This window comes from Sinohyriopsis cumingii, chromosome 17, assembly GCF_028554795.1.
Source record: "Sinohyriopsis cumingii isolate HCF-2022 chromosome 17, ASM2855479v2, whole genome shotgun sequence".
Lineage (NCBI taxonomy): Eukaryota > Metazoa > Mollusca > Bivalvia > Unionida > Unionidae > Sinohyriopsis > Sinohyriopsis cumingii.
In genome coordinates this window covers 75,300,776-75,314,500 of record NC_142977.1, presented here as the reverse complement: position 1 = coordinate 75,314,500, position 13,725 = coordinate 75,300,776, and the positions used below count along the sequence as shown (strand labels likewise).

Sequence of the window (13,725 nt, the reverse complement as noted above, 5' to 3'; positions counted from 1 at the left end):
TTTCATCTATTTTAAATATAAAGGCTTTTTAGATGTATCTTTAGAATGTAGTATTATATATTTCAATTATTTAAATAAAAAGTTCCTTCCTTGAGTCAGAACAGTTGTGTTTTCCTTACAGCGATTCTGTACTCATCCCCAAGATGTAGCCGTATCTGCACCGTTATGGGTGACACTATTGCTAAGAGAGCCTGAACTCCGTCTTCTCTCTCTTTCTCTCTCTCTCTCTCTCTCTCACACACACACACACACACACACACACACCATGGGCAAAGACATCTTTTAACTTATGAGTAATCCCTTCTCATAGCAAGACATGAGAAGAAGGTTATGATACAAACCTTATCATAACACATCTACACTGACAAATTATTTGGGGCTAAGCTGTTTCAATAAAATAGTTGGAACAGATATAGAGGAAACTCAATAACAAGATTTTGTCGCAGACATGCGGATTGATAGACTGACACATGGGAACAATCACAGTATCCCCTTTTCTTCACTTAAATACTATGAAAATAAAACACTAAGGATTCTGCAAAGATTTCTGGCTCGAATATGTATAACAGGTTCATATCCATTTGCAGGTCAGGAGGCGACAGATCAGTGGTACAGCGAAGTCAAGCTGCATAAGTTCGGAGGTGAACCGAGCACGTTGTCTTCAGGTATGTTCCACTTCTAAATGATCTCCTTTCTCTCCTTAAGATCCATGGTAACAAAATCTGCGTTGTTTTTTTTTTCTTTTTTTTTTTTTTGTTTTTTTTTTGTTTCTACGTGAAATAAGCTTTTCTTGTTGAATATATCTATATTCAGCAGACACTTCATTATCTGGATATTACAACCACAAATCATACCCCTCTCCCAAAACAAAAGCATTAAACCATTTCCTACTTTCACAAATGATATCATTGTAATGTTATTTTAAAGTACAGGGAACACAAATTATTTCACTATGTATACGCTTAGTATTGCTCTTATTAAAACCCTTGAACAAGTGATTGTTTTCAGTCGCTGTTGATGCACACTTTAGGATGGATACATCCTTTAAAAAAAAAACGCACCACCTGCGGGTCCGGTGTTGTAGAATTGGCCCGAATTGCCTCACTACGTGTTTGTTGTAAAAGGCGACTAAGGAGAGGCAATCTGTTTGCCGTGGGTTCCATTTCGTGTCGGGGGAGGAAAGAATCCTGGTAGTTCAGCAGAGGCTTTCTGATCCAATACACTACTTTGGCCTCTACTTCTTCTAGACGGGTGAATGGGATGGGCCCGGTCTTGACAAGTCGAATGGTCACGCCGGGCCCTAGGAAGTCTTTATTTCCTCGCTCACCTTCTTTATCTTTCTCCTTATATCTCTTTTGATACCACTGTTGCCACTACAATCTATTCCTTTAGCTTTCCCTCTCCCAAGTCATAGAAGACTACCTAGAAGGCGGTGGCTTAACGGGTCAATCAAGGGGTAATTTTACCGACCCTAGCAGGCGGTGACTTCCCGGGTCAAGCATAGATAATTTTATTGACTGAGTATAGCATCTGTGTAACCCTGGTGCTTGAAATGTGTCACCTTGTTGGGTTCCATGGTGAACGGGGAGCGTGGGTGCTGAATTATAAATAAACCAACATGGAAATTTAAAAAACAAATCAACATAAACGTACCAAAACTGGATCTGAATCAGATGACGAACCATGTAGTGCGGAGTCATTTCAATGCTTCATGGTTATACAATCTAAAAATGCATCTAAACCGTTTGCCGCACTCTCTCCTTTTGTAATAGAAAAGACAATAACGGGATCGATCGACACACCAAAAGGTGTCAAAAAGTTGAAATTTGGTTGCCTTCTTGATGAGTGTCCGTATCTCCATGGGTGCTTAAAAGATAATGTCACACAGTTCGTATGTCCGTATATCCATGGATGCATAAACGATAATGTCACGCAGTTCGTATGTTCGTATGTCCACGGATGCCTAAAAGATAATGTCACACAGTCCGTATGTCCATGGGTTCCTAAAAGATAATGTCACACATTTCGTATGTCCGTGTGTCCATGGGTGCCTAAAACATAATGTCACACAGTTCGTGTGTCCATAGTTGCCTAAGGGATAAAGCTACACAGTTTGTATCTCCATTTCTTGCCTAAAGGATATTGTCACACAATTAGCAAGTCCTTCAGTACCTAAAAGATAATGCCACACAATTCTTATGTCCACCAATACACACATTTGAAAGTTTTTATCGGTCCCAAAGACATGTGAAGATCAAAGAAATGTAAGGTTTTTATTACATCGTTTATCTAAACGTTGTGAGAAGAAGAAAAAAACAACTTATTTTGATTCTTTAATCTAAATTCAAAGGATCGATTTCGTGAAACATATTTCCAGGCCCCATTTCCTTTTTATTTGTGTCTTGATGCCTCAAAGAGATCGAGTTAGTTCTAATAGAACTGGAACCAAGAACTGTCTCGTGCAAGATAGGTTCTTCTTATAATAATATGATTTAATTTTGAATTCAGGGTAAAGAAAATATGCTTCCCGGTCAAACGTGTTAAAAGTATCGGTATTTTGACTGGGAGGATGTTTCCTAGTCTAAGTTCTTTCTTGTTTTTCGCCAAAGTGCAAAGACTGCATCTTGTCATAATCCTACATGTTTACAATGTGTGTACATCGAGAAGTCACATGTTGTTTTATAATATAAAAGTGATATAAAATGTTTCAAAATACATATAAATGTCTATACAAATATAGGAATTATTGTATTTGGTGTTTTCTATACCGATGTAACTGAGGGTTTGCCAATGTATTAATTAATCATGCAATGTATTTGGAAAGAGATCCTTTTAATATTGCTACTGTGGGATATATACGGTAATAAAATAGTAATTTTAATGCGGTATATACACGGTAAACATATTTGATATTCTTACTGTGGGATATATATATGGTAATAAAATACTAATCTTTAATGCGGTATATACACGGTAAACAGATTTGATATTCTTACTGTGGGATATATATGGTAATAAAATACTAATCTTTAATGCGGTATATACACGGTAAACAGATTTGATATTCTTACTGTGGGATATATATATGGTAATAAAATACTAATTTTTAATGCGGTATATACACGGTAAACAGATTTGATATTCTTACTGAGGGATATATATGGTAATAAAATACTAATATTTAATGTGGTATATACACGGTAAACAGATTTGATATTATTACTGTGGGATATATGTATGGTAATAAAATAGTATTTTTTAATCCGGTATATACACTGTAAACAGATTTGATATTCTTAAAGTGGGATATATACCATAATAAAGTAGTAATTTTTAATGCGGTATATACACTGTAAACAGATTTCATATTCTTTCTGTGGGATATATACGGTAATAAAATAGCAATTTGTAATGCGGTATATACACGGTAAACAGATTTGATATTCTTACTGTGGGATATATACCATAATACAGTGGTGCTGCCTCTACTGTGTGATATATACTTCTGTACCCTAAATAGGATAATATAGTTTGATGTTTCTAGCGTGGATAATAGATAAAAACACAGAAGTAATGTCTTTAACGTGAGATATATACTGTAATAAAGTTCTGGTGTTTTGTTTCGGTGGGATATATACGATTCTATAGTTCGTTGTAGGGTTTAACGCCTATTTTCAGCACAAGATAGGTTATACATGGCGGCCAGTATAAATGGTGGAGGAAGAACCTTGGAAAACCCCGGGAAGAACCGCCGACTCAAGAGAAGGTACTGGCATGCTTTCTCACGTACCCACGCCAGCCGAGCCTGAGACTCGAATCCACGCAGAGAGAGGTGAGATGGCAGTGACCACTCGGCCACTCCGGGAACCTCAACAATATAGTAGTGATGTTTCTAATGTGGGATATATACAATAATACGGTCAGAACGTTTCTACTGTGGAATATATACCACAGTACAATGGTAATGTTTCTACTGTGGGCTGTAAACAACAACACATTGATAATGTTTCTACTATGGGATATTGTACGCTTCTAAAAAAGAAATCAAGTTTGAATTGATTGATCTTGTACACTTCTAAATCAGAGACCAGGTTTGAATTTAATGATCCTGGTCACGTCTAAATTAGAAGAAAAAATATCTGATTTTATTGATCTATCACACTTGTAAATTATGAATCAAGTTGGAATTATTAAAGTTGGTACACTTCTATTCAAGACTTCCAAAGGTAAGTTTACTCATTCTTTAATCTGTTCTTCTCAAAGATTACGATCAAATGTTAGGTTTTTAAAAATGTTTTAACCAAAACTCATCAGCAATATTTGTAACGGTTTCGTTAAGAACAGTGTGAATACGGGGACTATTTCGGGAATTTAATATTTTTTACCAAACGGCAGGAAAATCCAGGTCAAAAGCTGAGTTGCAAGATTTGATAATCAGACACCATTTTGCATGTAGTTATATCGAATTTTGCACACACAAAACCGGAATTAATGAACTAAGGGTATTTCATGAATTAAGATCATTTGTATTTTATAATGCCATGGCCTCCTTACTTTTAAACAATACCGTCTGAAGCAACCCTGCTTATGGCAACGTTGGAAGTCGGCGGTTTTACACCTAAAATATTTATCAAAGCCTTTATCTTTTAAGGCATAATTTGCATGATGCAAAGCCCACATCACACAGACATATATAAGACTGGCAGAACAATGAAGTCAAGAAAGAAACCTTTGCTCATTTTTGCATTCTTCACTTATTAAATACTCTAATACTGAAAGAAATGTATTTGTGCCTTTTTATGCAAATTTCTTTGGTGACGCAACTTAAGTTATAAATCAAAAGAGCACCAACGATTATAGCCATCAAAAACTGATACCCTTGGAAATCGATTTCGACATTTCAAAATTACATTTTGTCCTCATTAGGGATTATATCAAGTCTCCACTTGTCACAATAATTGTTCAATTTAATAAGCGAACATTGTAGTCCTTTAGGTCGGCAAAACATTGTAGTCCTTTAGGTCGGCAAAACATTGTAGTCCATTAGGTCGGCGAAACATTGTAGTCCTTTAGGTCGGCAAAACATTGTAGTCCTTTAGGTCGGCAAAACATTGTAGTCCTTTAGGTCGGAAAACATTGTAGTCCTTAAGGTCGGCAAAAGATTGTAGTCATTTAGGTCGGCAAAACATTGTAGTCCTTTAGGACGGCAAAACAGGTCTGGAATGATCATTAGTCGTAAGATATTGTCCCTGTGATATCTTTGGCGTACAGAGTTTGCTATAAATTAAACATGGTCACATATTTTCCTCAGATTTTTTTAATGACTGGCACATTTGATTTTAGATGGTGTGTCCGGTCTTGAGACAAGGTATGTCAAAATGACAGGGGCTTTTTGTTTTTCCTTTCATTGATAATTTAGACTAAAACTCCTTTTGCCCCAAAAATACTTCGGAAATCGAAGCTGCTATCGTAGGTCAGTTCACAACACTCCGGTATAGTTTTCTTCGTTAGTTTTCTGTATTAGTTTACAATAATAAATGATGAAGATTACATTTTACGGTTACTGAGTAAAATTAAATTTTAATGATATTAGTTAATAGAATCTAGCCTGTCTTGGCCATCAAACCGCCTACATTCAGAGTTCCCGTTGAAGACTTAAATCACTGAAGGATCATGTAAGTTCAAATATAGCACAAATATAGCACAATGTCCGCACCATTTTGACTCCCGTTCCAAGTAACTCAAATCGTCTTTTGATCTCTTCTTTTTTTTTTTTTAGTATTCAGTTGCTCAGTCCACGTATTCATTCTACTGGTTCATTTTCTATCATTATTTCATTTGATTAGCTATCGTTCTACATTACGTATATTGGATTGAAAGAGTAAATGGTTTGTCTACCCTCAGATGCTAATTTGTACGAGAATACCTTGTCCTATAGTCCAAAGCTTTGGATTATCATGGAAGAAGGCCCATGGCTGTACTTCTTCATCTACTAATTAAAATGTAAATATATTTCCTTACCGTTCATTAATGCAGGAATTACTTAGCATCATATGATAAAATAGTTTTCATATATGTACTTTACCAGAATATATTCATTATTTGTGTAACTATATAATTTAACCCAATTCTTTCTTCAAAAGATTACATAGTCTTATGAATAGAAATATGGCTGTTAAATGTATTTGAATGAACTCTTATACTTTCTTAGGTCATTTCACTCAGGTGGTTTGGGTCGAAAGCAAGGAGATAGGTGTAGGCAAGGCCAAGGCGAAAGATGGGAAGATTGTTGTCGTCGCCAGCTATCGGCCTGCTGGTAACATGACGGGGGAATTCGCCAAAAACGTCCTACCACCTAAAGACGGCACAATTATCCTTCCAGCAGAAAAAGGTGTGTGTGTGTGTGTGTGTGTGTGTCACAGAAAGAATACTTTGCGTAAGGCCGTCTCATATTATTTTAGAAATTCCAATATCAGTTTTTGAAAGAACTTTGGGAGCTAGTGTAATAGGTGTAATATGTGTACTGTAAAGGATTCGTGTGCTTGTTGTTTTTGTAAGGACACTTTTCACGTTTAAACTCTAAACTTTAGCTGTCTTGCATAGATTCGTTACTTTGACGAATTTTTGAATGTTTCTTGATTGTTATGATCATTCATATCATAATAGGCATTGCTCCACTAAGTGATTTTCTTATATAGATCCCTTCTTTTTAAACACATCGTTCATTTAAAAAAATATGAACAAAAGAGCATTGTCCTGAATAATCTCAGCAAAAGTTTTAAAAAAATTACAAGTAAACTGTTGTAATCTACTTTTTTATTTAGCTCCAAGCAGTTCTGCCAAATTGGTGGCAGATAAACCACCAACAGGACGCCAAAGTCCCTTTTCAAGTCGGTTTGAAGATGACAAGAGTGGGTTTGGTGATTCTTCATCCGGTTCCGGTGGAAGCGGAACTGAAAGCCGGACCACAAAGACATACACTGTTACGGAGGGGAGCGGACCAAATGCGGTCACTAAGACAATCACTGAAGAGACAATCATCAAACCAGATGGGTCAAAGGTCACAACGAAGAAGATCATTACATCGACAGGCGAAGGGGCCTCGAATCCCAAGGTATAAATAATAACAGAGTACTCACGTTTACTTGATTGCTTCGACTCATTGTAATACTTTTAATCTCCCGATATCTAGCATTTGCTGGTGCATGTATATGTTCTGTGTCATTCTTATAGCCAATGCGATAATTAGAATTTAAAACCAATATACCGCCGTTTTTCATAAATTTCACTATTCTTCCAGTCTAAGTTTGGAAGGTAAACAATTATTTATTAAAAAAGATGACCGTAACGGTTCTGTTAAATAATCAAGATGTTAGGTTTAAACGACGTTCAAATATTCAGTTTAGAATTAAGAGATGCTACGCCACTCCTTAATTCAGCCAACGAAGTCGCTTGTAATTCCGTTCTTATTATGGGGTACCCCAAAAGCAGTGATGTGATGAATTCGAAAAATTCCGTTAGTGACTAATCTTATAACAACATTTGCACGTGGAACGCAAGTTAATTCGAGAAGGACTGAAGAGAGGCAACCCCGGTTTTTGACCGGATATGAGAAGAAAAAGTTATCATTCCTTAAAAATAAGATTCGGGTGAATATTTGTGATCAGCTGGGGTACTTGAATCCTTTGAAGCGCGAATTTGAGCTGAGGACGATCCGACATAGCGTGGTGCTTACTTCTTGTGTTTATAACGATGACATCATCAAATCTTGTGGTCCAGCTTTCGAATGAAATAGATTGACCCCCGGATGTCGCCGATGAACATCGGATTAATTCGTAAACATGTGAGAAATGTCAGGGTTTCTCAGTTCGTGGGAGAAATCACATAGCTCGAAATGTGATGAAATGTCGATGTTAACTGACTTTAATGTAACTCAAAGATGTTTAGGACCAACATCTTTCAAGATTCAGCATTATTTAGATGATTCGGCAGAGCCATTTGAGGCTTTTACAGAGACATTCATTCACTGTTTAAAAATACTTTTGGAAACGAATGTGGAGAATCACAGAGAGTCACTGGTTCATTCTCTAATATGGACAAATTTAAAAATGAAAGAGTGTCTCTTTTATTTATGACGACAGTGCTCTATAAAGGATCTGATATGAAAGAGTGTGACAGGGTGATGAAATGTGATAACCCTTTCAATGAAAGAGTGTGACGAGGTGATAAAATGCTATAACCCTTTCAATGAAAGAATGTGACAAGGTGATAAAATGTGATAACCCTTTCAATGAAAGAGTGTGACGAGGTGATGAAATGCTATAACCCTTTCAATGAAAGAGTGTGAAAAGGTGATGAAATGTGATAACCCTTCCAAAACATCTACCGTTTGTACTCTTGCAGCAAAGAACGCTACCTATATATGTCAAACCAATATTCAGTTCTAACGAATCTTCAAGTAATCTGCTGAACAGTAGCCAGGACAATATTGACAATTGCCAGGAATTTGAGCCTTAATCTATGAAAATAAATCAAAAATCACTTAAATATTTATTAAAACTGCAGTTTCCGCATAAGGGATATTGTTACCACCGATTTAAATCGAAATCAATAAGTTCTAACAAAAGAGTCAATTAGTCAATATAATATAGTGACTTTCAGCAAATGTTAACATAGGTTTTGTCATTTCACAACTGCATTTAGATATGAATTTCAACGTGGGATAAAATTTGAACGTAATTACTGAGATGTTATATCTTTATTACTGATATGTAATTACTGAGATGTTAAATCTTTATTACTGATATGTAATTACTGAGGTGTTATATCTTTATTTTAAATATTTTCTATATTTATTATAGATAGTTCAGAGCAGTAGACCATGTGAAAAATGAGTAATTTGCAAATAATCCATGGCCTGCATTTTATATATGGTTCAAGACGCCGTCGTACGAAGGTCATGCAGAATGCGTCGCTCGTACGAGGTCTAAATTGGCAATCCAAAATCACAGACTGGAAATTAACATAAATATGTCGACAGATTATTTAGTGAATAACATAACAGCTTGTTTGGAAACTTTGCCCTGAACTGCACAGCTTCGAAACGACGCGATACATCATGGAAAAAAGTAGTGAGATTCCGTAACTTCGTTAACATGTTACATTACCAGTCTCGCGAGCATCGAAAAAGTATGACTCTGTCGTCAGAGAAGTAACATGTAAACCTGTGTCAGTTGCGTCACTTCATCTTGCATTTGTGTGTGCAATAGTTAGCCGAATAGTACGCGGAAAAATGTCAAAATAAAGTGAACAACTACGGTGTATTAATTCAACACGCGAACAATCGTGTAGCGAGGTAGATAGAAAAACATGATAAAACATAAACTCTGATATAAACATCAGCATTATGTTACACTCTTTACGTATCTACCGATACCTGTGTCTCTTCCCTTGCAATTATTACAGAATGTCGTCAGCAGTTAATAGAGTGAATTAGTAAAGTTGTTTATTTTTTAAATCCTTTAAATACTTCCTTTTCGATTATTTTGAATTTTAGATTCAAATCTACATCAAGAATAGGTTGGGTTGGGTTTCTCCCCCAGTTACCTGTGTAGTTACAAAACACACCTGTGTGAGCATATTTTACTAGGTTTTATTTCGTATTGATTTTAAAACCGATGTAAAAAGGTAACGATTGCTTTTCCATACGAAAATGATACAACAGCTGTCACTTGAAAATCAGTTGTATGTTTAATTTGAAACACAAATAAGCTGCAATACAACAAGAGCACCCACATAAACACGACACAAGGAAACTTTTGACTCTGCCAGTCATTTCAATCTTCAAAAATAAATCTAAAGGGGTATAGCTTTAGATCACATGTCCAAGAAGTGAGGAGTACTATCCTAAGTTCTTAGCGAAGTATGCATACTGTTACTCAGATAGAGGGAAGGGAGTGTGCGTCTCCACCCAAGCATTGGTTTAATCTAACAAATCGATATGGCAGAACAAAACAAAGTGCTACCCTGACAAAACTGTAATATTTTACTTCTTACTTTTACAAAACACTAACACCTTAAGGATGGACAAGGGAATCCCACAATATTAAAAAGCTTTTCGGAAAGACAGGGTGTCACTTCTAAGTCCTAACCAGCAAGGCATACTGAGGCTGGGTTAAGAGGTGTCAACATAGTGTAATGTGAACAATGTCCTTTTCTTCAACACGAATGAAGACTATACGTCGTCGATAAATTTAATTTGAAAATATAGCAGTATTTCTTTGCCTCTGGTACAGTGAGAAGTAAACACGGATAAAACACAATTTGATTGTAGCACATTTAGAAGTAAGTACAAATACAACACAGTACGACTCCGGAACCTTCAGAAGTAACAACAGATACACAATTTGACGCTCGCATAGATAGAAGTAAAAATGGATGCAACACAAATTGACTCTGGTACAGTTAGAAGTAAAAATAGATACAACACAAATTGACGCTGGCACAGTTATAAGTAAAAACAGATACAATACAAATTGACATTGGCACAGTTAGAAGTAAAAATAGATACAACACAAATTGACTATGGTACAGTTAGAAGTAAATACAGTTACAATGGAATCGGATGCTCATATCTAAGCTGATGTTCTGATGAAATTTACAAAATCCAGATATGTGTTTAAAACGCAGATGCCATTTCGAATTTAAGGTAAATGTCTTTGTAGTATTTGAGTTATAAATTGCTTGTTACTTAGGATGGGCATAAACAAATAAGCATAATCAGTCTTGATGTTTATTTCATAGCCCAGATTGTATTGTCTTTATTTAATTCCTAATGGCTGACAGAGCATTCTTATTTTCTTTCAGGACACAGTTAATTTTGAAAAGATGCGGTTAGACGACGGTAATGGGGTAAGAATTTTAAATAATCTGTGTTGTTTGCGTGTCGCTGGTAATGTAGAATTACAGCTGATGTCGAGTGCATTTCGTCTCATTTCACATTTAAGCAAACTCAATCCCTTAGCAGGTTATCTTCTTTGTGTTAATATGACAGTTTCACAGACCATTAAAATTGTATTTTTTGCTAGACAAGGTGAAAATATCGCTCTTAACCTCAACGAAATATTATATTTTATTAATTAATGTTTCACAAAGGCTTCTTAAAAGCTGAAATCCAAAAAGTCTCCGTCAAAATTTAATTTGCGAATTAGCCAGGGCGTATATTGTCACTTAATTGCAAGAAATTTTTTAAAAAATCTCGTGCGATTGTTCCAAAGAATTAAAGTGATAACATATGTGCCTATGCCAATAGAGTAATAACGGAGTGGGGGGGGGGACGGGGCGGTTGACTCAGATGCCTGAGGTCATAGGGCACCAAAACGACGGGCGATTGAGGTCTTGTGGCGCCAAACCCGTTTAGGCTATCAAGATCGTCCCCGACGCAATTCACCCTTAGCACGCCACTGGTCTACGCTGCATAAAAGATTACCTATCCCAACATGCTAGTCTATCTCTCGTTAAAGAAATACCTATGGACTGTCAATAAATACTATAGATTGCAAAGCGGGATATATTTTATAATTGCGGGCACGCTGTAAGCTGTAAGCTTGTCAAATCATTCAGACGCTTGATATAACATTTACTTCTCAAGCTACGACATCTAGCTGACATACACTATATATCATGTACAAATTCAACTCGTCCTGACTTCAACGTCGTACAACCATTTTCAAGACATTATCTGTATTTACTCAAATCTTGTATATATTTACACAGAATGAGATACTGGCTATTTTCATTAAAATGGCTCTATGAAATATGGGTCAAAGCTTGGAGTTGTTCATACATATTTGTATGTATTATATTGTCAAAAAAGTTCTTATATTATCTGATATGCTAATTAATATCCATGATTATCCCCGATTTCTTTTTAGTACAGAGTTATTCGCAATACAGACACCGCTAAATTAAGCGAACCCCTTCTTAAGTATGCCCACAATACAGATGGTACGTATAAAATCTGATACAGTTAGAGTTGTGGTTCTAAATTTCCCGTTCTCCAAGGAATGATTCATGCTATGGAATCTGACACGTTAGCGATTTAGTATGTAAGGTTCTTGTGAATTATTTTAAAATTGCTTATAAACTGCATTCAACGTGGTCAGTATTTTAGATTTTTAGAGAAAATGCGGTTTAAAACTTGTCGTTTGCCTGATGTAAAAAATTCCGCATTTTTTCTTCAGTGCAACAGCATCTATTGGATAATGAAATTTTAGTTTTTCAAGGAATCAGTTAAAGAGATCAGCATCTTATTATGACATAGAACCAGTCTGTACAATTTTACAAGATACAAAAAGGGGAGATAATATTTTTCCCATTTGCAGTGCTAGAACTTCAAAAGTTCCAAAGTCTTTAAATAGTGTGTGTGTTTGTGTGTGTGCGCCGAAAAGAGAGTGCCTTATAGCGGAAAGTTTAAGTGAAAAATATTGTTTTAATTATTTAACGGTCTCATTGATAGCGAAATTAAATCCTGTCAGTAGTTACCACCTTGGATAGAATAACCTCTCTAAATCCACGATAGCTAAAATACTAGCCAAAATACAAATTTTCTGAGGAGTTTTCTTTGTAATAAAATCGACAGATTTCACGTCCGCGACAAATGACCGCTATAAGGTATGAAGACTGAACTGAATGCCTGTCATCCGGAACAGAGCAAAGACAAATCCTGTTATACAACAAAACCGTGCTGCACTACCTGCCCTTGAGAACGCGTTGGAATACAAAAAGGAGATCCGTCTTAATCTCAATGGCCGTTCCTTTCTTTCTTTCAGCTTTAAAACAAATTTTCTTTTGTGTTTTCGTTGAACCAGCTAGTATTGGATCTATGAGGTATATACTGTATATAAATCGTACCATGCCCATAGTAGAGTGCTCATTTTTTGCTGCACACTTGACCAATCATTTAATAGGGTGTACCTAATGACGTTTAATTACTAATACTTCAACAAAAGCAGACACACCGATCTAATTCATCTATTCTCTTATGTTAAATTTTCCCTTGCCTTATCAAAAGGATTTTCTCATGCGGTGTTGAGGACTAAGAAAGTTACTTTGACCACGAGACTTGTTTACTAAAGAAAGGGGAAAACTAGAGCTCTTTCGAAGAAGAAAAAGAACACGAAGACCTATACCAGTAGTTTCCGCTTCATGCCAGTATTGCGTACATGTTAAATGAAAATAACTGGAGAACTTACTATATTTATTTAGGGGGACAAGTGTCTAAATCATTTCACTTCATCGCAATAAGGTGAATTCGATTTTTAGATATAAAGTACTTTGCTGAAATCAATGCATACACTTTCAAGTATCAAATTTACAGCTGACGCCAGGTTGTTTAAATGTTTAAGTCCCTCCGTCGTAAAATTGGATTCACCTCTAATCTTTATGGAAATTATTTTGACCAATCAAACTGCTGCGCTTGTCAATTTTTATTATTATTGCTATGTTTGGAGTACCACTGATTACAGGAAATTTTGAGTAAAGTTTTCTGATAGATGAGCCAAGTCGTTTGGTTTGCACTTTCACCACCAGACAAAGATTTTTGAAGGAATAACGCTCCCCATGTTTTAATAAAAATCAAAACGCAAAATACATGAAGCATTTATTTTCAGACTACACGAATCATGTCCTAACCATTTTCGTACTTTGTGAAATGCACGATAAACA

The 13,725-nt window shown here is 35.9% G+C and overlaps 1 protein-coding gene across 5 annotated transcripts in view; it reads left to right on the top strand.

The window, feature by feature from the left end:
• LOC149779254 (uncharacterized) overlaps positions 1-13,725 on the top strand; it is a 66,628-nt gene that overhangs the window by 48,229 nt on the left and 4,674 nt on the right. For 3 of the 5 annotated variants that reach the window (XM_089939843.1, XM_089939842.1, XM_089939841.1), the window contains 4 exons: positions 588-665; positions 6,212-6,391; positions 6,825-7,114; positions 10,867-10,911. In XM_089939843.1, coding sequence (XP_089795969.1) covers positions 588-665; positions 6,212-6,391; positions 6,825-7,114; positions 10,867-10,911 — 593 coding nt within the window. Of the gene's footprint in view, positions 1-123; positions 170-587; positions 666-6,211; positions 6,392-6,824; positions 7,115-10,866; positions 10,912-13,725 lie in introns of those variants that run through there. The other 2 variants (XM_089939845.1, XM_089939844.1) reach the window with 2 other exon arrangements.